The sequence below is a fragment of the Lepisma saccharinum genome, chromosome 11 (assembly GCF_977018435.1).
Source record: "Lepisma saccharinum chromosome 11, izLepSacc3.1, whole genome shotgun sequence".
Classification (NCBI taxonomy): Eukaryota; Metazoa; Arthropoda; class Insecta; order Zygentoma; family Lepismatidae; genus Lepisma; species Lepisma saccharinum.
The window spans coordinates 60,974,440-61,000,697 of record NC_139239.1 but is presented as its reverse complement, the minus strand read 5'-3'; the positions used below and the strand labels follow the sequence as shown (position 1 = coordinate 61,000,697).

At 37.2% G+C, this 26,258-nt stretch overlaps 1 protein-coding gene across 2 annotated transcripts in view; it reads left to right on the top strand.

The window, feature by feature from the left end:
• The window catches only part of Sam-S (S-adenosylmethionine Synthetase), a 41,349-nt gene extending 15,572 nt beyond the window's left edge, over positions 1-25,777 (top strand). Inside the window, exons 4-9 of one of the 2 annotated variants that reach the window (XM_083131239.1) lie at positions 385-497; positions 4,742-4,885; positions 6,989-7,207; positions 17,265-17,447; positions 21,154-21,287; positions 24,611-25,777. In XM_083131239.1, coding sequence (XP_082987365.1) covers positions 385-497; positions 4,742-4,885; positions 6,989-7,207; positions 17,265-17,447; positions 21,154-21,287; positions 24,611-24,713 — 896 coding nt within the window. In that variant the 3' untranslated portion in view covers positions 24,714-25,777. The remainder of the gene's footprint in view (positions 1-384; positions 498-4,741; positions 4,886-6,988; positions 7,208-17,264; positions 17,448-21,153; positions 21,288-24,610) is intronic. The other variant, XM_083131240.1, reaches the window with a different exon arrangement.
• The last annotated feature ends 481 nt before the right edge of the window (positions 25,778-26,258 follow it).

Sequence of the window (26,258 nt, the reverse complement as noted above, 5' to 3'; positions counted from 1 at the left end):
TTATGATTAGCCAAAGGAACAGAAGTATAAACCAAAAAGATAGAAGAAATGAAGCAAAATGCTGTGCAATTAGGACAATAACAAGTTTGTGTTCGGTGCCTACAAATAAACACTGTAGTTATCACATTTATAAATTCAAATTTGTCACTCATTCTAGAATTGGCCAACTTTTGAAGAAAATATTATTATGCCATTTGAGTAGGTATGGAATGGTGCTCAGTTTGTCATGTTACTTCAACATTACTATCTTTTTATGTGTATTGGGTTGGTGGTTTTAACTCCTGTGGTTGTTCTCTTAAATTGCATGCATACAATTACATGTTGACATTGTGTGTGGGTTGATGAATGAGTATGATGAGGGATTTCTGTGTCTTACATCTTCAGGATTTGATTACAAGATCTGCAATGTATTGTTGGCTTTGGATCAGCAGTCACCAAACATAGCGGCCGGAGTGCATCTTAATAGGAACGAGGATGATGTTGGTGCTGGTGACCAGGTGAATGGAGTAACAATTATTTTAGTCGGATGTGATAATTGAATTCTAGGAATGGAATGGCCTGCAAGATTTCTGTACAAAAACTGACCATATTTGGGTATCAAAAGTGGTATATAAAAATTGCATTTTGGTGTTAAAATGGGTGAATAAAAACCTAAATTTGATTTTAAGAATGATTTAAAAACTATACTTGTTACACACAACTAACATTTCAGTTCTGAAAGCCCATTTATATAGTTAATCAAAGTATGTATTATTCCTGTGAAAGGAGTCATTTTTCCTTTTCAGATATTTTCAACAGAATTAATCACTTTTCCATGATTTGCATAACCAACAGGATAATTCAGACCTCAGAAGGTGTCTCACATTCGTAAATGAACCCTAAATTTCATGATTGACACCTTTTAAAAATTTTCTTTGGTCAAAAATGAAATGTGCATGCCCATAGTAATTAGTTTTTAGAATTCTCAATGTGTTGGAAGTAAGAACACTTTCGTGGCCACAAATTCAATCCTAGAATTTATTTTATCACTATTATGTAATTGACTAGTTACTGGCAAGGGTTGTGTATACTATTCTTAGACTGTATTATCACGTAGTTTTGCTTCAGGCTTCGATTACAGAGCTTGCAATGTGCTACTTGCAATCGAGCCCTGAAATTGCTGCTGGTGTAATTTGAATAGAGCTCCTGAAGACATTGGAGCTGGTGACCAGGTACATTTGAAAGCAATAAACCATCGCTACACCTTCCATGCATTTACGTGATGCATCGTTAACTTGCATGGTTTAATTTTTTATAATTGGAAATAATGAGCTTAGGGAACGTCACTGCTTGGAAAAATTTACATGGTTGATCCTTTTTCCTCTGCTGACTGGATATGAGAGCTCTTTAATAGAGGATTGGTCTTAAAGTTTGATCCTGTGTGTGAGCCGTGAAGTTGAGCTTGCCTGAGTTGAGAGAATAATTAGGATGAAGGGGCTTGCTGCACTGACATTTCATCCAACAATGAGTTGTTTTCTGGTCATTTAGGGCCTCCCCGATGGTGTAGTGGTAGCGTCGTTGCCTTGTAATCAAGGGGTCCCGGGTTTGATACCCAGTGAAGGCACAAAGTGGTTCGGATCCCACTTTAAACTGTAGGTCCACTCCCAATTTACCTTCATGTGCATAAAGTGGACTTAAAACAACAATTCAATTTCTGGTCATTTAATGTAATTTTAAAATAAACAAACACGTACGAAATTAAGTTATAACTTTTATTAACATTTATTCAATTCATTATTGGGAGGTAAAATTAATAAATTTCACCTGCAAAAACAAAGATTTAGTTTCTCAGACAGTTATTTTTATACATTTTTATACAAGTTTCAAAAGGATGTGCCTGAAAAAGTCTACTGAGAGGGTAACAGCTCCCTGCTAAAAGTTAAAAGTAATAGCAGTAGATATCACAAGTTACTTTAATTAGTGTGTATGTCACTCATTTTTATGAATACAGCACTTTGATGGAAAGCTAAAATTACCTACACTGGAACAAATATGAGTGAAACACGATAATTTCATAACCCACAGGACTCTGATTTAATCATAAATGAAATGACATTTTGATTACATGTATTGCAAGGTCATTTCCTACATCTCGAGCCCAAATTTCAGTGCTTAATGCTCAGAGCATTTCATATTTAAAGCAGTTTACGTGGAGTATACACTTGCTTAGACTTGAATTCTAAACAATCCACACACACCCTGCCCCCCTCTAAAGAACACCAAAAATACAAGAATATAAGGTGCATGGCATACAGTAATAGCTTACATCTAGTGTAATTGTGAAATTATTGAGCCAAATAGCCTGCTGGGAGTGACTAAAAGTTACCAGTATTATCATGCATGCATGAATGTTAATTGATCTTAATACATTAGTAGTATTGGGGACTTGTGCTGTGAAGTAGTAGTATTGGGGACTTGTGCTGTGATGAAATTTATTGGTATGTTAGGTAAAATCAGCCATGATTTAAGTGGATCATACATCAAACATTTGCAAGTTGATTTATGGTCGTAGTATTTGTGATTGTGTTGTCCAGTGAAATATTTAAAGAAAATTATTTTCACAGATGCTGTATGGCCAAAGGCATAACTGTATCAACTTGCAGCCAGGCTGTGGCAACAGTGGCAGCCAGTTTGATGTGGTTGATTTTCACAGACTTCACCCTGTACTGTTGTCGGGCTCTTTTTGTAGAACACCATTTCAGTTCTGCCTTTTGCCATATGGCTCCTTGCAAATTGTGATTCTTGCGAGTCTGTTAGAGTTTCGGTATTTTCATTTGTAATATTCTTGGTTGTAACAAAACTAAGTGAATGAGGAGTGAAGATAATTTTTAGTAGTTTTCATTTGATTTACATGTATATAGAAACAACAAATCTTTCATGAAAAAGGTGAAAACTAATGTAAATTCTATGTTAAAATCTCTTCATTGGATATTTGCTTGCTTTCCTGGATGAGAACTGATTAATAGGCCAACACATATCTCTGCCGCGATTAACGCAGCAGAACGTGAGAATTAGTGTTGCTAATCTGTTTGGTAGAAAAATCGCTCCAGTGCACAGAGGCACAGCTGTTCATAGAAAATTAAGAGAACTCTTCTCTCTCTAATGTTGAGTTTTAAACGCCATGCATTATAACCAGGGCTGGAATTAATATGTTCTAACAAGGTGCTTTATATGTACATACATATGGACTAAAACTGCTAAATATGGACTATGCGTAAAATTACCCAAAATGATGCAAAGAAGACTTCTTCATAGTGATGTCAAATAAAATTAAACAATTTATTATTTTTCTATTGCATTAATGGGCCTGGTGGCATTATAACTGTTCACTCCCAATAAGCTCATCCAAACTGGTACACTACCACTGGTTTGAGAAATAATAACACTGTTCTACACAAGTGTTGTTACAGAAAAGAGAGTACCCAATCTTTCCTAATATGAGGATGCTAAATACGGAAGTGTTTAAAGTGGAGGAAACAGTTATGCTTTCCCCCAGTTAAGAAAATTATCATAAAGCATCACCAGCATTAAGTTAATTTGCATCTGTCTTTCACGGCATCTCTCATCTGTTTTCATGCTTTAATTTCAATTCTATTTATTCTTCTCAAATACCGGTGGGGGGAGGAAGTGACCCATGGCCTCCTTTTGCAGGCACTCTTAATATATTTATTAAGTCATGGCCACATTGATTATGATTAATTGTTATGTAACGTGAATTATGCTTGTCTTGAAAATGCACAGATGCATTGCTTATGGATAACATGAATTAAGCCGTAACTTCAAATTAAGACCCAATCTTAGAAACTTGCGAACGTGTTAAACCGCGACAATAGGACCAGAAACACTCCTCCTCAAGCAGTATTATTGCCCCTCTGTGATGACAGTCTGCTGCCTTTGTTGTACAGTTACAAACTATACCGGCTTCCACAAGAATAAGAGGTACATATATTGCCACCAGATAAGCTGCTTGGCTTTTTCTTTTTTTATGAACTTGTCACCCATCAAAGCATGCCAATTTTAACAGAAAAAGAAACTCATCGCATTAAGCATAAAAAATAACAGCTTCCTTTATACAATTTCTACAAGAACACGTGCCGGAGCCGAGAGTTGAAATGCTCATATAATTTTTTTCTTTGAGCAATTCTAAAGTGATGAAATATGAACAATAGTACTGGAGGCATTATGGAATTTAACTTCACTAACCAAACACATGCACTTCCACATACACGCACGCAATGTCAAACCGGTCAAATACTTAAAATAAAAATGTCACTTCCACTCTAACAAAACTGTCACTTTGCCTCCTTCAGTTACAGAAATAGTGCTTCATATTTACAGTTGGCAACACTAGTTACTAGCTAGCCAATGAACATGCACCACATAAAGGAAGCAACCACTACGTCATGCTATATTGCCACATTACTGTCGAACTGTGTGAACTGTGAGCTGGAGCGCTATTCAATTGTTTTCAATGATACTTGCGTGAGTTTGTCCAGCAATGGAATGACAATTGGCAACAATGGCGAAGGTTGGCGAACAGGGTAGAACATGTGATGCTAAGAGAGTGAGATGAAACTAAGATTGGGAGATATGTGTTGGCCTCTACAAGTATTAATCACTGGTTGATTTTTTATGGAGGTTCAGTGTTTACTACAAATGTCTTGTATATAAATATATTTATTCAAATTACTCTTGTTTGCAGGGTTTGATGTTTGGTTATGCCACAGATGAAACCGAAGAGTGCATGCCACTGACAATAGTTCTTGCACATAAGTTGAATCAGAAACTTGCAGAGCTCAGGAGGAATGGAGAACTTTGGTGGGCTCGCCCAGATTCCAAGACACAGGTATAATTCATGTGCAATTTTTATCTAAATAATGAGTTAAGCATTGTGTAGCATAGAGGCAACTGATGTATTAGGCACACAGAAAACTTGCATCATGGTTTATCTGTAGATAATCCTCATATATTTATTTCTTCGGAAATATCTTCATTGTTTGCAACAATTTTGAATAGAGCTGAACCAGTATCAATGCCGTGAATTCCCATAGAAACCAGTACTTGAAAGTGTTTTAGAATATTTCTAATTTTGATGTGTTTCCATTGGAGCTAGGGCATATCAGTCGACCGTAGAGTGCTCTAAAATATTCATATACAGAAGGTCGATCCGCGTATGTGTCAGATTTTGAACAGAATCGAATGATCCAAGCGGTTAAAAGCTTAAGAGGACGGTTAGAGCCTGTAGTATCGTGGCACTATCGCGAGTGTGTGTTGTGTGCATCATGGCTCCTAAGGAGAACAGTTTTTGGGAGGGCTACGTAGTTGCACTTTTCCATGCCAAATATTCAGTGTCAAAAATTCGGAAACCGTGCAAAGAATGTGGATGTGCCTTGGGTTCGGTGACCATCAAGCGGCATAAAAACCACGAGATTCCAGCCAGGGGGACGAGGAAGTGAGTGTGCACTGCACCAGTGTCTTGCAAGTTGCATCGAATGGCACTACAGGAAAACCCCCCGACGTAACGTTTGATGGCCACACGACTCCACTTGGCCTAGTCAACTGTCAACCACACCCTGTGTGAGAAATTAAACCTCCAGAAGGTTTTTAAAAGCCGTGAACATTACCTCAGTGAGGCCTATCAGTGTAAGGTCTCATCACGTGTGTGTCGTTCTACCGAGAACTTTCTGCAACAGAATGCGATAGACACTGGCATTTGGCCTATTCCATTTCACGATATACTGGTGACTTCACCGGATGGAAGTCCCATGGATTTCTGTGGGTTTGGTCTACTGAAACGGGCACCTTCCTTCCTCTCATCGTGTTGCCACACTCCGGGGCCTGTGGAAAGCCTGTCAGGAGGAGTGGCAGAAGATTCCACTTCATCGTAACCTCCTACAATGGAAGTTACAGTGCAGGGCTATTGCCAAGACACACAGTGATCACATTGAGGCCAGCCAATGGTGGTCCCGTGGATTTTCATAAGGCAAGTGCTAGTCCAAAATCGTACACACAAATGTGAATCGACCTGTATTCACATGAGATAATAATTTTTAATCGTAAAATTAATTGCCTCTACTACATTGGAGCTTCGATTTTGCATTCCTGGGTTAATATTTTTCCACACGTATTCATTCTTGGTTTTAGAATTGAAAAATGTAAGATTTCCCCAGATTTTAAATTTTCTTGCATAGTTTCTTTGACAATTACTGTTTCCTTCCTCTCTCTCTCTCTCTCTCTCTCTCTCTCTCTCTCTCTCTCTCTCTCTCTCTCTCTCTCTCTCTCTCTCTCTCTCTCTCTCTCTCTCTCCCCCCCCCCCAAGTTCCTCATTACTAGGCACATATTTTTGGTAAGTAAGAAAGCAAAATTTCGGTACAAAAACAGTCAATTTTGGGTTCAAAAGTGGTAAATAAAATAAAATTTAGCTGTTATAGCAGTGAAAAAGCAGCATATATCATGACATTTTGGTTTAAAAAATGTGAATATAAATCCCAAATTTGATTTAAAAACTGCACTATTACACAAAATAAACATATCCCTTCTAGTAGCACATTAAATCATTACCAGAGTATGAAGTTTTTTGTGTACAAAGGGGTCCATTTTTGCTTAAATATTTGCAGCAGAATTAATCAATTTTCCATCAATTGCATAACTCGCAGGATACTTCAGAAAGTGTCGCATCTGTATATAAACGGTAAATTTCGTGTTTATTTGGCATTTCGTGACAAAACAGGGTAGGAAAATGCACCTCACACTTTTCAGAAACATGAAAAATTAACATTACAATGTGTTATTTCAAATTTCGTGTTTTCGTCAAGAACTAAATATGCAAGCTTCTACTCTTTACATACAGGTAAGATGAACAGGGTCTTACTCAGCATGTAGTGTTGGTGTGTGAAAATTGCGTAATGTGAAGTAGACAATTTGTGTACAAATTTTGATCTTATTTCAGGTAACCTGTGAATATTGCTTCGTCAACGGAGCATGCATTCCCATCAGGGTCCACACCCTTGTTGTATCAGTGCAGCACTCAGACAAGGTCACCCTCGACGATTTGAGAAGTGACGTGATGGAGAAAGTGATCAAGCATGTGATTCCCGAGAGGTACCTGGACGAAAAGACGAAGTTTCACATTAACCCATGTGGGCCATTTATTGTGGGAGGTCCACAGGTTAGTTAGCAAAACTATTCTCTTCATGTTGTACCGTCAAGAAGGTAGAATAACTACACTTAAAACACGAACATTTATTTGAACTTGTTCGCGGTATTCGTGCAAAAAAAGTTTCTGGCAACAAGCAGTCAACTAAAGGATAGTACAGTCATATGTAAGTACGATATTGGTACCTATTTTTTTCCGCAGATGTGAAATGGCAGTGCCTGGCTTAAAATTGATTGGCATAATCATTTCCATCCATGCTACTTGAGCATGCTAGTACGAAAGATTATCCAGGCTACTGCCATTCAGTCATTTGCATATTTTTATAGTTTAGATAATTTAGTTGCTCTTTTATATCTTCCAATTGGGAAGAGATCCATGGATCGTAACTTTCTACTTCCACTTGGGAAGGTAACTTTCTTGCATTGGCTTTCACTTGCTTCCATTTGGGAAGTTTACTTTTATCAGATTACTATGGCTGGTTTTCTTCCATTTGGGAAGAATGATCCATGGATCTTGTTAATTTCTTCCACTTGGGAAGATTTGTACAATTGCAACTATTCATATGCACCTAAGCTATATATACTGTACACGTCCTGTGTCATTCCAAATTGAATTTTAGCAATTTGAAAGTTTTGTTTCTTGAATCTACTCCCTTTCTCTGTTCACTTCTGATAATTGAAGATATAACGTGATCCTGAGTGTCAAGAGTAATTACTTTTTCAAAATTGTCATACTTCAAAGAAGCTGCACACTGATTTTTAAATTGGGAGATGTTAATCCAATTAGAAATACCTTTGCAATCACACACAGCCAGTGTTCTTACCAGTGGCCTTGGGTTTTGAGTCCTGCTAGAGTTCCCATGATTTCATTATGGCCAAAGTTGTACAGTTGGGGAGCTGCCTGAAAGTCTGAAAACTGCGATGATAGAACCCCGATTTTACGTTCCTTGATTTTAAATTTTCCCACATTTATACCTGCAATACTCATGGTCCCAACATAGCAAATGTTATAAAGTTTTCCTCGATTTTACATTTTCAGTTTTTTCAGCTTGGTCCCCTGAAAAACATAAAATCGAGGTTTCACTGTATAGATACTAGAGTTTAGACTGCAATTAAGAATTAACCAGTAGACCTACAACAAAACTAGTTACATCACAATTTAGCTTAATCAATTCTGCGTTAATCTATGCTAAACATTCTTTTTTTATTCAGAGTATTCCTTATAGTATTTATCATAAGATCAAAAAAAGGGCCGATTTTTTGTAGTTTTGCAAATATTGCTAATTTTGAAATTCTATATATCAAAAGCAAGTTGTCCGGTCATGACATTTTGGTATGGTGCACACAGAAAGGTTTTAAATATTAATATATTGATAAAAACAGTTATCAATTTTTTGAAACAACTACCAGCACCATACCAAAATTTCATCACAATCGGACAACAGTTTTTGATTTATAGAATTTCAAAGAGAGATTGTTTGCGAAACCAAAAAGATGTTCCTATTTTTTTTTTTTCCTTCTCACGATGATTGAAAATTTAAGGCCTACTCAAAAGAAATGTGTTTAGCATAGATTAACGCAGAATTGAATGATGTAAATTTTGATGTAACTTTATTTTTGTAGGTCTACTTCTTAATTTTTAATTGGGGTCCAAATTCTAGTCCTGCTGTGCATATTTTCATTGGGCAACATGGGAGTCAGAACCTCTACTATGAGATCAATAATTATAGATCTATAATTAATTAATAATTATAATTAATATATAATAAATATAATTATAATTAATAATTATAGATCTATAATTATTAATCTCATAGTAGAGGTTCTGACTCCCATGTTGCCCAATGAAAATATGCACAGCAGGCCTTAGCCCTCAGTGATATTGTCATGGAGTTTCATTTAGCCATCCATTCACACCTCTTTGTGCTTTCATGACATGGTACAACAATCCTATTCCTTTGTACTGTTCCCCTACGTTAGAATCTGTATGTACACTATTTGTTTTACAAAACCAGGATGCAAGTTACATTAATACTCCAGAATCAAAGAATTGTACACTAAATTGTATGCTATTTAATACATATATATATAATACACAGTGCTCGAAAAATTTTCTTCGAAGCTAGGTGCCAGCTTTGAAAATCAGGTACCAGGAAACCACCTATTAGCAATTGTGCATACTACAGTATGTTTCAAAAGTCGCGCAATGTAAACTTTGAAAATGTATATCATGAAAATCGTAAGAGATATTTACACCATGTATTCTGCACTAAACTAATCCTGTAGACTATCACTGGGTTCATACATTTATGTTAGCCTTTAACTAAATAAAAACAATTACATTATTTTGTTGCTGAAAACATCTGCCAACTGATTTTCAACAGAAGATACTGGTTTTAAAACAGTTGTTTTGTGAGGTACAGCAGAAGCAGGGCATTTTTATTGGAAAACCTCTTGCACATGAGTGTAAGAATGAGTAGTAAAACACTCTTCAGCAAAGCACACGCGCTGCTCCAATGAATACGCCATGCTGAAACAATAAAAACAAACAGGCACAGTAGCGGCGAAAGTGAGCAAAGAGAATTCAATGTAACCAGGGGCAGTCTAGTATTCTCTCAAGAGTTCAATTTCTGCACAAAATCTTGATTTACGATTTTTTACGTAAATGTATAGCCAATACTTAGACACATGTTGCATGCGACTGTTGGCAATATTTTGACCTGCTAATGTTGCCTTGTATGGAGATATGTCCCAAAAATGGCACTTACCCATAAAATCGCCAGTCAAGAATTTATCAAATGTTGCACATGACCAATATTGGTCACATATGACAGACTGATATGGCATCAGTCATCAAATGCCTAATTATGACCCTTCGATAATTTCTTACATATTTTTCTTACTCAAAAGTTCATTTCTGGAAAAATTTTAATGTTGCTTTCAGTCAGTTATTAATTTATATAATTTTCTGTACGGAGTGAACTGATAATTTTAGACGTTGAAAAATATCTCAATGGATGAGGCTTTATAATGCAGAAAACCCGGTGTAAATATCTCTTACGGTTTCAATGATATAAATTTCCAAAATTTGGGTTGTGCGACTTTTGAAACACTGTATAATATGCTGAGCATCACTGTATTCAAAACATCGCTAAATTATTGAGAAAGCAGGAAATAGGGCGTTGGGGGACAAAGGTAAGACATTGTTACTCTTATGGAATGTTCACAACGTTACTAAAGAACAATAATAATTTGCTAACCTACGATTTACTGCAATTAGAATCATCAAAATTTCGTACATATTACAGCAAAATATCAGTCGCCAGGCTGAAATTTTTAGTTGACCTGGCAACCGGGATTTTTCGAGCCCTGTGTATATATGTAATGTATTGGACTGGTAATTTGTGATAAACCATAACTGATAAAGAGTAAGTTTGATAAGAGTAAGTTGTAGTCTTGGCCACATATATTGACTGTTTAGAGATTTGACAAGTTGCAAGAACTACATTATCTGTTCATCAACAATATATTAATAAACTACAAAAGTACCACCACTAAGGTCTAATTTAATGGAGTGAAGGAAAGTAATCAATGTGTTTAAATTAATATTTGAATGTTCATGTGTGTTCATACCTCAACCACCAAAGTGCTGGTAAAGGTTTACATGGCCATAAATGTAAATATACTCCTCAATCTTTACAAGACCATCTACTGGTAGCCACCTCAATTTTTCGCTATTGAGAAAGAAGAGAGGTTATTTTAACTTTCAGGAAACTTTAAAAACTTTTCCTGAAAGTTTTTGTTTAGCACGTTCTTCTGCAAAATATACCTTAATTTTGCTTTTAAACCAGTACTTTAATTTGGAGGTCACATGGCCTACGCCTGTTTGACAGGTTCATACATTGGAAATTATTTTTACATTACTTCTAACTCTACAATGTGCCATAATGGCACCCGTGTGAAAGGGGGTTGCACACTAATCTCTCACTAGAGCCCTGCCACCTTGCTCGGTGATGTGTAACATTCTGATAGGTGAAAAATCAGGGAAACCTCTATTTACATAGGTAGGTAGGGTGTTTTCATGTATAACATACACCATAGGTTTTTAATAAAATGTCTGAAAACATGCACACTATCAATGCACAAATATGGTATATTCTATTTTTTTCTCAATTTCCATCCTATTCTTACATTTTAGCACTTCCAGCTATTACATAGCAGGCACTAAAAACTGCCCAAATAGGAATGCAAAAGGCATTAAGTTTGAATAATGTGAATAAGAAAGGGCCTAAAATTAAAATTCTCTCTTCCAAAATATATCTCCATAATATTAGTGGCTGTAATTTCCAGAATGCATGCAGATGATGATATTGATTTCGGTTGCCAGACTTATCTCCAGCCGTTGTAGTAGGTCTACGTGACCGGATTACACTTACTCATTCAAATCTCCTCAATTTCCTCATGATGGTGGGTTGCCACCATCCCTATACACAGGTCGAAAATTCCCCGAGACAACCTGGGATCGAACCCATGCCGTCCAAAGCAAGGTGCCTTAGACCGCACGGCCACTGAGGAGGACAATTACTTTCAGTACAACCCTGTAAAAACCATACCTATTACACAAAATAAACAATTCCCTTCTAATAACACATTTATGTAGTTGTCACTGTATTAAGTTTATTTCTGTGGAATGGAGTCAATTTTTGCTTCAGATATTCCAGCAAAATTAATCAATGTAACTTGAGTTGCATAACACTCAGGATAATTCAGACTTCAGAAAGTGTTGCATCAGTAAATAAACTCTTAAATTTTGTTTATTTTACATTTTGCAGTTCATTTCATGACAAAACGTGGTAGAAAAATGGACTTTGACATTAAAAGATGGCCAGGTTTAGATTAGAAAGTAATCTTGAATATAGAGATTGTAGGTCAAGCAGTCAACGTTTTTAATTCACAAGGGTGGCTCTAAGGCATAAAGCAGTGGACAGTATAGATAGAAAATTATGAATGTTCCATTCACATTCTTCAGGGCTTGTTCACCTTTTTAATATTTTGTTCATGGCTTATATACTTGTCTTATCACCTCCATGTGGCAGCAATTTCTTCAAAACTACACATTTATTTGTCCTTTTGTTCATTTGTGTGTGCATGGTGATATGGCATATTCGAATTGCAAATCAATATATCCATTGTCACTATTACCAAAATTAATTTGAAAATTTAGACCCCCTCAGAGTATTCTAGGGTAGAATTTATGAATGGGCTACTACTCTCCGACCACAGATTTCTGATGATATATTTTACTCTTGCATGTTATCATGAAGGCAAAAGAACATGCAGCAATTAGGGGTCCAGTGGGATAGTTTGGTTGTAGGAATGTACGAGGCACATGTCAAAAAAGAGGGCCAATAATGTTTTACTTGGGACTGGCAACACTGATGAAGCTGCGCATGCCCAGAAGCATGCTTTAATATTCTGTGCCTGCAACAGAGGTATATTTCTCAGTGTGGAGGTGCGTACCTGCGAGTAGCAGGAAGTTGAAATGACTGCTGTAATAGAAAATCCTGCCAAATGCAAGGTGAGGTCGGTGATTAGATTTCTCAACGCAAAAAGGACTTCAGTGCGGCTGACATTCAACGGGAATTGTGTGCTATTTACGGACCAACAGTAATGAGTGAAGGAAAGATAACACAATGGTGGCATGCTTTTTGGGAAGGATGTTCAAATTTTCCTGATGACGAGCAGAGCAGCAGGCCTAGTGTTCAGACAGACGACCTTGTGCAACACGTTGATGGGATAGCGATCCAATTGCCGTTTCACAATTAGTGATCTGGACAAGGAGTTTCCTGAGTCTGATAAAACACTGCACCAAATTGTAATGGACAATGTGGGTTATCGCAAACTCTGCGAGGTGGGTGCTAAAAATTGACACACAAAGATAAAAAAAAATGAAATCTGCACATGATTTTTCGGCCCGCTGGAAGGAGGATGAGGATGACTTGTTTTCTCACGTAGTGACGGGAGACTAAACCTAGATATCGTACGTCACTGGTGAGTCGAAGCAGCAATCCATGCAATGGTGTCACTCTGGTTCACTGAAACCGAAGAAATTCAAACAGACACAATCGCATGGCAAAATCATGCCAACAGTGTTTTGGGAACAAAAGGTGTTATCCTCATGGAATTCCTGGAACTGGGACAAACCATCACAGCAGATTTGTATTGCCAAACATGGTCTAATCTGGGACGTGCCATCCAAAACTGGTGGAGGAATGTTACGGTCTGGAATTCTGCTTATTCATGACGCCTGCCCACACACAGCTGACAGTACTGTTGCGACTATTCAAAAATTCCGATGGCAACATTTTAATCACCCACTATAGTGTCCTGATCTTGCCCCAAGTGATTACTTTGTTCTTTCATCTCAAAAAGTGGCTTGCTTCGCAATGTTTCGATGATAGTGAAGTTCTCAAGACTATCAGTTCTAGACTGGCTGAAATCCCAGGTGGCTTGTTCCACGGCACCAAAAATGCTTGGAGCGTCATGGTGACTATGTAGAAAAATAGCCAGTGTATGCACTTCTATAGCTTCTTTTTTTTTCCCCACATGCCTCTCGTACAAACTCCCACAATCCATTTTTCACTCACTTGGTCTATTGTGGTGGCCAGAGGGACATGTGAATACATTTTTTTTCTTTCTGTAATATCATTATTAAGATACAATGTATAAATTCCACCTCCGCTAAGAGCACTGCATGTAAATACATTTTTTTCTTCCTGTAATATCATTATTGAGATACAATGTATAAATTCCACCTCCGCTAAGAGAACAGTCATTCCAAAAAAAAGTATTTCTATGACAATTAGTTCTAGAGCTACAATTTTTTTATACTTCACACAAAGTTTGAAAAGTCCCATCCGGAGAGGTTATGCACGTGCACATAGTTAATTATTAATTAATAGGGGCCAGCATATTTAGTTTTTTACAAAATATAAAATAACACATTGTAGAGTTCACATTTTTGAAAGGTGTGAGGTGCATTTTGCTACCATGTTTTTTTATTCTTTCGTCACGAAATGAACTTCAAAATGCAAAATAAATTCTTTATTAAACATGAAAATGAGGGTTTATTTAGATGTGACACCTTCAGAGATCTGAATTATCATGCAAGTTATGCAAATCACGGGTAATTGATTAATTCTGCTGTAAATATTGGAGAATCAAAAACTGATTCCTTTACACAGGAATGAAGTTAATACTCGGATAACTATGTGCAGTCAATGGTGTATCAATATTCGGATAACTATATGCAGTCAATGGTGTATTATGTTAATTTCCTGTAATAAGTGTGGTTTTTAAATCAAATTTAGGGTTTTATTCACCATTTTATATATCACTTTTGATCCCGGAATACGCAGTTTTAGTACCCATACTTTATCTTTCATTTACCATAAATATGCGGCTCTTGTAATTAATGTCTGCAACTAGATGGATAAAATAAAATGCTGCCTTAAAAATCAACTGCATTCATCAGTATCTGCCTCATACTAGTGGTATTGATTAAAATTTCTTCAGATAACAGTTAATTATTTGTCCGGAAGAGCATTTCACAGCTGCACGACAGTTAGGGGAATCTAAATCTGGTACATTGGTTTTACATTTTCCCGCATTATGCATTCAATCTTCATGGTCCCAATAGAGCAAAATGTGACTAAAATGTGACTAAATTTTCCTTGATTTTACATTTTCCTGCATTTTAAGTTTAATCACCTTGATCCTCATGATTATATCAATGAGAAATTATGAAAATTCTAAAGCAAAGCTTGGGCAGTTTTTTTGTTATAATGTTTGCAGTTTAAGAATTGAATGTTGCCATTTTACTAGTATATTTATATCTGAAATGGAATTTGTCACATGTTGCTTTTCAATTGTGAAACCTCTCCCGTGTTTAGTGATGGGTGCCAGTAGTCTGTATGCATGATGATGAAATTTTAAAACCAATTGAAACTGGGTGCATAACTGTTTAGTTTTTATATCCAGATTTTTGGAAAAGGGGAGAAAAAATAGTAAATTAATTTGTACAATGAGGCTAATGAAATCTTCATACAATAAACTGCAGACAAAGTGGATTTTAAGTTTTTCAGAGAAACAAGTTAAGAAAACTAAAATCTGGGAGAATTTTATAAACTGGAAAATTATTAAACTGCACAATTAATGAAAATAGTGTGATATGGACTAGTTTTGTTTTATTTGTGTTCAGTATGCTCTTTGAAAAGCAAACTTGAAATTACATAAATCACACATACTGTCAAAGTGATTAAATCAAGCTGTATCTCGGTGATGACTATACTAGCTACTTTTGAGTGTGAATGATGCAATCCGGCTTTCGCTGAGAGATCTGCTTTTTTGTATTTTAATTTACTAGGAGAGTAAAGGTTTCAAAGACCTACGTACATTTCTGGTGATGACTTTTCTTCCACTGCCTTTTGGTGTACCTTTATTTGATAGAACTGCAAAACTGTGATGCTAAGTGTTATAAATAATCACCTCAAATGTTGAAACTTCACGCAGTGTTTTTCATAAACGAGTTGCTACATAGCGAGCTCAAAAGTGAAAAAATGGTTGGTTGTTGAACAATGTTATTCTTGAATGGAATATTGCCTGAAACAACACACTGCAATAAGAAGATTTTTCTGTGGTGTTGAAATCTGTTGACTTCATAGTCATACTTTGAAATTCAATAGAATATAGATTTTGCAGTTTCTGCTGACCTTGTGAAAAACTTAAAATGGTGGGGAACATTTAGAATATCGGAAATTTTTTGTATTGGGATCATGTTTGAATGCATGTTGGAAAATTGTAAGTAGAGAAGGGTAAAACTGGTCTTTACTGTGTGTTTTTTAATTGACATTCATTTTGTGTTATTTACACTGCTTAAATTCTGGTTCTTCAATTTTATATGATCAGTACAGTTTGTTATTGGTTACAAACACATAGTTCACTGTAACAGCTGATGAGGTCATGGAGCACATGAACATTATTTGATAGCTGGAAAAGAAAGCCACGCATTGCCTCATGTGATTATCAGGTGATTACATATGTGAGCATGAACAGACACAAAGCACTTCACAAGTAACAATAAGTGAAAATTTCCTGATTACAACATACAGCATCTGTAAATAAATAAATAAAAAAAATAACAAGTGCTCCCCTATGCTATGCACCACACCATGAAGGCGTATAGGGTGTGTGGGATTAGGGGCCCACACATTCTTGATCACTGCCAAAGTGGGGGTGATGTGATTAGCACCATGCCCCTGTTTGCCTTTACCCCCGTGGAGTTTTCCTCCAGGTACCCACTTGATACGATGCTGGGTGGGTGCCGGAGCCGCTTGAACAGGTGAAAAAATTCCCGGGTCTTTCGCATGATACAGCATCTGAGCAGTTTTAATTTTGAGGAGGTCATTGTTGAGTGAAAGCTTGCAATAAAACCTACAACTAAACAGTTGCTGCCGAACTACAGGCTACTTTTTGAGCTTGATGTTGGTTCTGTATATTATTACACCAAGTATCTTCCTCTTTAGCATTGGGAACAAGAATATGCATAAAATTCCTCCCCCCCCCACCCCAAAAAAACACAACAAAGTACAATATTTCGTGTGATAGCCTTATGGTTGCAGGAATGTTGGTGTTTGTTTAATTATAGAGAAATTTAGTTTTTGGTAATGCAGTGCCATTGATTTCAAGTACAATCCCTAAAACTGCATGTCAATCTTACATCGTTACGCTATAGCCACCCTCTACCCTTCATGAATGCATTCTAACCCCACATCTCTCTAAACACAGTGAAAACTTGATTTTACACTTTTCTGCCCATAGGTCAAACGAGCATCACCTAATTGCAAGTGCCAACTGGCTTATGGCCCACCCTGTACATTGAATCATGATGGTCCCAACAGCAAACTGTTAAGTTTTCTGGACTGGTCCTCTGAACAAATGCATATCAATGTTTCAATGTTAATAAATGTCAAATTTTTAAAATGTTCTTACCTGTTCCCATTGCTTTCCAGGGTGATGCTGGACTGACAGGACGAAAGATAATAGTAGACACATACGGAGGCTGGGGAGCCCATGGTGGAGGTGCATTTTCAGGCAAGGACTTCACAAAAGTTGATCGATCTGCTGCGTACGCTGCTCGATGGGTCGCAAAATCCTTAGTGAAGGCAGGCGTCTGCCAGCGCTGCTTGGTACAGGTGAGATTGTTTTATCAGTACATCGAAAATTCATTTCATGTCAACTGGGATTAGTATAATATGCTGCAAAGCCTACATTGTTTTTCCTTTGTAGACATCTTTTCGCATGAGTAATGTAAGAAATTTGACATAATTGGACATTGTGGTTTTGTGCTGCAAGTGTTGTCAAAGTTTTGTTTCCACATTGGTGATTTTGTTGACTGTCTGATTAATTTTTTTAAGTTTTAGTGTATGAAACTTTGAAGATTCTAAGTTCAAATTGCAGTACAGCGTAAGTTAGTAAATTATTTTTTTATCAACGTTGTGAATATTTTATAGAATCAGTAACAATTTCTTACTCTTTGTCCCCCGACCCCCCCATTTCCCGCTTTGAATACGGTGATGCTCAGCTTATAGACATTGATTTGCTTTATTTTACTTCGCTTTTTGTGACACTTCGGCTAATTTGCAAAGATGGTGATGAATGATGATATAATGAAATTGATGAATGGACCCTTGCAAATACCCAAGCCCAGTAAGGTATTCGAAACCAAGACCCCTGGTGTCGTAGCGCAATGTGCTAATCACTCCGCCACAGGTGCTGGCTCAGCTTCTTATAGTATCCGCAATTACTAGTAGGTAGTTTCCTGGCGCCCGATTTTCAGAGCTGGCACCTAGCTCTGAAGATTTTTTGATCACTGGTTATGGGATTTAGGAGTGCATTTTGGTAAAGGTGCAGTTGAAGGTGATGGAGAATGAACAGATATTTCACTTGCATCATGTACCTCACAGCTGTAGCTGGGTCGTTCGCCTTGTTTTCAATCAACTTGATGGCTTCATCCATGTTGTATTTTGGTCCCACTTTATCTTAGTCTGTCTAGTTGTTCCTGCATAAGGGCTTAGTGAGCCCAGAGATGGGCCACAGTTCGTTGAAGCAGTTCAGTCATCTTGGAAAAGTCTGATGCTGGTCCAAAGTTGTTTTCCGGAGTGGATGTTTCAAGAGTGTCGTACCCGTATAATCAGTGATAGAGAAAAACAAACTTCTTCTGCTAGCTCTAGAGAATGTTTTATCTCTCATACCCTACTAACACTTGTTCTGCAAGGGTAAAATAATGGAAAACTTCTTGGCATGCCAAACATGACCTTCAGACTCTGAAACCACAGCTCTTCACTGCTTTTTGTTCTCCCAATTTGCAGTACTTCAGCTTTCCCCCAGCTGATGGCATCGCTGGATGTTAGATTGAGTTTGCCATTCTCTTTCTTGCTGCTGTCTGGTGGTGCAACTGAGAACCTATAGGACTGGACCTAACATTGCCGCTAGGTGAATTAAATCAGAACTACCAAGAAAGAGCATGCAGTAGAGGCATGTTAGTCTACATCCTAAATGGTGTTACCTCTGTTAAGGCCTGGCTGCACCTTTGGCAGAAGCCAGGGTGGTAGTTTTTGAATTTTGCTCTCCTTTCAAAGAACTATGATATTCCAAATCTGAAAAATTGCATATGCTTAAATTCTTTGTAGACTATTCATGTGAATCTTCGCGTGGTTTGTTTTCGTTGTTGCCTAAATATTTTCAGTAGTTCATAGCTATGCAAGTCTTATTAAAAACTAGGGATGGGACTGATTAATGAAAACTTTATCGGTATCAGCATATCTGTGTATCGATAAATATCTCATTAGTGCAAAATTCTGCCATTTTGTTGTAATTTTTATGGATAATCTCCATGACCTACTTTCTAAAAAAGTAAATGTCTAAATATGAAATTTCTTTTCCCTGCAGTCACCTTGAAACATGTTTATTAAGGAAGTCAATGAACCTTTCAGATTCTTCAAGGACCATTTCTAATTTTATATCAGATCCTTAGAATATCGGTATTGGTAAATTTTAAAAATGTACTTTATCGGTATCAGCCAAAATTTCTTATCGGCCCATCCCTATTAAAAACTATTGATAATACCTAAACAGCAGCGAAAGCAGACCACTCTAAGATTCACATGAATGCTCTAGAACAGGGGTTTCCAACTGGCGGCCCGCGGGCCGCATGCGGCCCGCGATGCCTTTTTTTTGCGGCCCGCAAAGCAAGTTTGCAAAATACATTAATTTTATGTATTTTTATTAAAATACGTTCTATTTTTACTGAAGGAACAGTTTCAGAGTATGGACTTCCTTAAACAACTGGCGTTTATAACAGATATCACAGGTCATCTGAACGAACTGAACTTGAAACTGCAGGGAAGAAACCAGCTGGTGTCAGATTTAATGGGAAACATAAATGGGTTTCGTAATAAACTGAAGATTTTCAATGTTACTTTGGAGAGGAATAACCTGGTCCATTTTCCAAGCTGTCGGTAGCTAGCAGAAGATGAAGAAACACTGGACTTTTCTGAATTCAGTGCAAATATTAAAGAAATAATGGATGTGTTTGACTCCAGATTTAAAGATTTTGAAGAACTTAAAAGCCGCATCCAGCTATTTAGCAATCTTCTTGGCGTTAACATCGAAGAACAAGAAGCTTCTCTCCAGCTTGAATTGTGTGATTTGCAAGGCGATGTGTTCCTTCAAACTAGCCAAGAAAAGAGTGTTTCAAATACCTTTCAAAGAAACGCTTTCCAAACCTTCGTAGTTTTGGGCAAAGAATCGATGTTCGGCAGCACATACACGTGTGAAAGTGTTTTTTCTTCAATGAAGTTCATCAAGAACCGCTACAGAAGTCGATTGGTAGATTCTTCACTGCTTCACCTTTTGAGACTTTCAAATACAGAAATTGAAGTGGACATTCCAACTTTAATAAAAGAAAGCAGATCGGCCTCAATTTTCACATTGTACACTTACTATGAAGGATTCTTATTTGTATGGTGTGTTTTTCATTTCTTTCAATTCATCCATAAGTATTGGGTTTTTGTGAAATAAATTATACAATTTTGATTTGTGATTCCATTGTTTTTAATGCCTCATTTTAGAAATGTAGGTCATGTGAAAGTAAGTACTACATACTCAGTTCAGTACTTACAATTTTTGTAATTTTTAATCCCCCCCCCCAAAAAAAAAAAAAAAGAAAATGCGGCCCGCCAATCAACTGCTGGATATAATTTTGGCCCGCAAACCTTTTGAAGTTGGAAACCACTGCTCTAGAAGGTATTCTAAGCATATCATTTTTCATATTTTGAAATGTAGCAATTTTTCGAATGAGTTGCCCTGGCATTGACAAAAGGTCCAGCCAAACCTTCATGAAGAGGTGGGTGGTCTTTCAAAATTAATCAATCAACAAAAACATCAATTTGGAGACCCGCAACTTTACCTACACAATGCTGAGAAGTATTTTATTAAATGAAAGAAAATGTTTAAATGAATATTAAATAAGTATGTTCATGGAGTTTTCAATTTTGGGGGGGTGGCTTTACTAAAATTAATTTTTATCATCGTTATTTTATCATAGAATTGCAAGTTAAGGTATTATTTATCTGGGTCATAGAGAAGCCACCTTAAAGTGATTGGTAAACACCTTTTTTATGTGTCTGTCTGGTAAGGGTTCAAAGCATGTAAACAATGGCACACAATGCTTGAGACATTAAGCTATTTACTGTGATGATTTTTTTTGCTACTCTGGATAAATCGTGAAGAGGTATATCCACCATCCACTAAACTGAGTTGATAGCTTGCTGCTTCTGTTACAGCAAATGAGTTCTTCATTGGTTTAGTTTGTTTACATTGTGTAATTTTTCTTTGCAGGTTGCATATGCAATTGGTGTGGCCGAACCATTGTCAATCACTGTATTTGATTATGGCACATCATCGAAGACTCAGAAGGAGCTTCTTGACATAGTAAGAAAGAACTTTGACCTTCGCCCTGGGAAGATAGTCAAGTAAGTAACTTTGGCATTGATTTGGTTCATATTCTAATGTTAACTTCATGGGGCTGCCAACTGAGAAGTAGCAATGGCCAACATGCGAACTGGATTTATTAATTTTTCATGAAGGGTGCATTAAGATGAATGGTTGACCATTAGATCAATAATTTCCAGAAATCTTTGTATAAATTGGACATTCAATCTTTTAATCTATGTCCAGCTTTTTTTCTACAGTAAGAATAATCTCTCAACTGACAGCTTTTTTAATGCTTAGAGATTACAGTTTTTCCCATTGCACACAAATGTAAATTGCGGAAAGAATAGGAACGAAACTGATCTCCCAATGGTAACGGAGGGTTTGTTTCTTCTGTAAAACACTGGAAGCAGATGAACTATTCCTTGGCATCTAGCAGACATCATAATCCCTCTATGACCCATACCCCCTGTTGAACTTCCACACTTGAATGATTTCCACCGATTACCACTATCCTTTCCACATAGGTGTCCGTACAAGAATTGGCAACATGGAACATGCATGCCTCTCCATGCTTTGCCAAAATTGGAGGAAAATAAGATCCGATTGTCTTTAGCTTGTATCAATGTTTTTAGCTTGTTCAGTGTTCACTTGGGCTTTGGGTGTTGGATATGAAGTCAAAACAAGTGTCAATTTACACATCCACCTGTGGAGGGATCAATTGAGCCCACTTTATGCACCACGAGGCTAATTGGGACTGGACCTCCAGTTTAAAGTTTGATCCGAACCACTATGTCCCTGCACTGGGTATTGAATCTTGAGACCCCTTGATTACAGCGCTACCACTATGCCATCGGGGAGGCTTGTGGAAACTTTGGATAGGCAAGAAACAGATGTGAAAAAAGTGCTTAGAGCTAGGCATTAGGAAAAAGTATCTTGAGAACAGAAAATGCGATTGCATCAGCTAAACTTGATACCAGAAGAGGAATGGCTTTGCCATACAAATGGAAAGTGTAGAGCTTGGAGGAAGAGTTTACTTTAGACCTCGACCTCCCTGAATAGTGCACAAACTGTACCTCCAATAATAATTTCATTGGCATTTAGACCTAGAAGCTTAGAGAGAATTATATCTCTATTGTTGCTTTTAATGTAGCATGATAATTAAACATTCATACATCCATATAATCATACAGTTAATGTTTTAACCTTTAGTAGACAAAAATCTCTTCAGATCAATTTTCAAACTTGGTGTGAAGTACAAAAAAAAAACATTGTCATAGAGATAATCTTTCTTTCAATCTCGTGGCTTTTAGTGCAGGTGAATTTACATGTAGTCATGGACACTTTGGGGTTGTAACTGTCCACTGAGATACAATCATAAGTACTCCTAATAATGAAAGTTAAAGAAAAAATTGGTACTATACATATTTGCCATGCCTATATGGCCACCACAATGTAGAAGTACAACCATGCCAAGGTGCCTTGAGAATGGCTGGCACTGCTTTCGGGGGTAATAATGTATAAGCAAAGCAGCGTATGGAAGAAATTCCAGAAAATTGCTTCTGGCATTCGCCCTACGGATCCATGATAGAACAAATTTTTCAGGAAAGTATGACAAAAGACTACTCCTTGAGGACATATAATGTCTGTTGCCCCCTTCTTTGGGGAGGGGGCTGAAAATATGCAAAATATTAATTAATTGATTGAGTTGGTGTTTGAAGTCTACTTTATGCACAGTAAGGCTAATTGGGACTGGACCTACAGTTCAAAGTGGGATCCGAACCACTATATTGAACCTGGGACCCCTTGATTACAAGGCGAGGACACTACCGCTGCACCATCGGGAGGCCATGCAAAATGTTCCTTAATATGCGGAAAATTTTCACAATTAGAAGTTTCCCCACTGGGCCCCTAATTATTAAGTTGTAAACAAGATTATGGCACATTTATAAATTATATCCCATAATGTTGGTCAGATTAAACTTTTGCAGAAATAATGTTTTGCTGCCATGTGTGCAAGTGGTAAACATCCACTATATTGCCAATAATGACCCCCTGAATTGTTAGGAGGATCGTCCGCATGTCATGAGCCACGAGAATAACTTGTGAAGGACAGCGAAGTGCACTGTAGATGTGTGTACCACTGCCAGCAGTCAAAATGAACTTGCGGTGCAAGTGGAGTGAGGCTTAACTGGATATGATTACAGTATTGGTGTCCACAGATTCGGGGATTCCATCCATAAAAGTTTGGACAGGTTCCAGATGTAACATAGCCAAATGAAAAATTGACTGACAGGGATCAGTGAGTGCTCAGACATGGGAATTCAAATGGGCACACTTCATTGGACACTGCCCACAGACTTTTGAATGGTATTGGGAAGTGATGCTGGTACTAGTGTCATGCAGAGAGAGGCGATGACACTCACTTCCATGTGAGAGCTACAGCACATAAGCCAAGGATTACTACCTGCAACTGGGCACATCGATTAGTGGTGCAAAGAACATTGCCAGTGGCCCCTAGAATAATGAAAAAACATCCTGTAGAGTGATGAATCATGCTATGTTGGACGTGGCGAATGCCTTGTGACCAGTCCCTATCTGAGGGTATTCTCCCCACTGAAATTCCGTGGAGTGGAATCACAGTATGGGGCTATTTTACATGGTATGGTGTTGTTGGTCCCTAGTTTTTGGTGCTTGGAATCCTGAAGCTGATGCCTATAACACAATGTATAGACAACTCCATGCTCCCCACCTTGTGGCAAGAGTTTGGAAGTGGCCCATTTTCATTTCCATCATGATAATGCCATCCATAAAGCAAGGGCCATAAGAGTGGTTTCATGACATGGGAGTAATTAACTTGACTGGCTGCCTCAGAGCCCTGATCTTAACCTCATTGAACATCTGTGGGATGACCGAGAATGTCTGTTGCGATCCAGGTCAAACTGCCCGAATACAGCTATTTGCATTTTGCAGGATGAATGATAAGACTACTGGCTGCCATTTACCGCAACCTGGTGGAAAGTTTTCCTCTGAGGGTAGAGGCTGTGGTAGGGGCGAATGGTGGACCTATCCCATACTGACACCAGCTCTAAGCACATTCCTACGAGTGTTTAGTCATTATTGGCAATATAGTGTAGCTACCATTGTCCTTTGTGGAATACACATGCTGGTAAACATGTTACTACTTGTGTGCTAAAGGTTAATAACTTTTGTTAAATATCTTTGAATTCATATTAATTTTCAATTTTAACAATTTTGTTCATGAACATCAGGTAGTTTAATGTTTAAGAAAATTAAGAGAATGATGTGATATTTTAAATTGTTTGTTTTTTTTACTCTGCTAATATCTGTAATGGTGTTACAGGGAACTGGATCTTCGAAACCCAATATATCAGAAGACCAGCTCATACGGACATTTTGGCAGGGACATCTTCTCATGGGAGCAGCCAAAGAAACTAGTTTATTGATTCACCCAATGATATTTAAATTTATTGTGGACCTATTATTTGTAAGAGAGTGAATGTGCTTGTGCGAGTGCATGTAGATACAGGTGTGGATGAAGTCTTCTTATTCTGAACCATCGTGTACTGTAAAAAAGTCTCCTGCCCTGGTGGAACCAGTACTGGAGCCTTTGAAATATGCATCAGGGGGAGTAAAGTGCTCTTTTGATCGATCACAGTAGGAGGTGGAGGTTATTGATGGGCTTTTGATGACTTAAATTGGGAGGGGGAAATGTGTTGGACAGATTCCTAAACATTCCCTTTGGCTGGACGCGAGGGGTTGGTCTCTTAGTCCCATCAACTCTGTACCCCCACCTCTGCTGCAAATGTGTGTGGAAAAAGCACTTTCCCGCTAGAATTCTCAGATGATCGCACATTTGTGTTGTGTTTACGAAAAATCTATTGGAAAAGAGCATTTCCGAAAACACTCCGATCTGTCAAGACAGTGCAATCAGCAGGGTTTCAGCAACTTGAACAGCTTTCATTTTGATTGTCACATGGCCCAGTTCTAATGAGATACTAGATTTATTGTGTAGTTAATTTGACAAAGGGGTAACATTAATTATGAAACCATGCGGAAGCTCTGCTGCATATTTGCTTCCCCTCCGGTAAGCGTTTTAGATTAGTGTAATACATTTTTATAATTTACACACTTAATGCCAATAATTGGCAAGCATGATGTCATTGTGCGCAAAGGTGACAAAAATATTAAACAAGCAGTGACATATTGTAATATACTATGGTGACTAAATGCTCTGAGACCCAGTATTAAGAAATTTACTTTAGTAAGTCTTAAGAGTTTTTAAGGTGCAAAGTAAAGGAAAATGTTGATTTATCTGAGAACTGGCTGCAGGTGCCAGCAATGATATTCCATAATATATATGCTGCTTTAAAAAGGAAAAAGAAATGTGTAGTGTATCATGATGTTTTACTACGAATTGTTAGCATGTAGTTGGTACACTATAACAGTATTTATAAAATGGATGCTGCAGCAATGATTTGTGCTAAGAAATAAAATTTTATTAAAACTATTAATGATTTTTTTTTTAAATTTTAAAAACTCAAAGGAATTTTACTTGTTGCATTCTGAGGAATAAAAAGAAGTCAACTAGTAGTGTGGGGAACAAACATTGCATTAAATGTGAATACACTGCTGTATACGTCTATAAGCAACTATTTTTTCCCTCTGTAAAATATTCAGAATAAAATGTTGAATCGTCCATTGAGAATGTAAATGTTCAATGTCCAATTTTTCATAAGTTTGACATGATGCATTTATTGAACCTTTGTCACCATTGTGCTGAAAGTTTATCATGGCAATGCTGATATGTTGAAGCCTCTCTAAAAGTAGTTGTTACATTAGATACTTATGCTGTAATAAATTTTATGCATGCAACAATGCATTCTGGAAATGAAATGGAGGTGAAACGATTTCATTATAAATTTGTCATTCAGTAGCAAAGTAAAATGAATAATTCATATTTTGGTAAATCGATAAACTACTTTGATTCT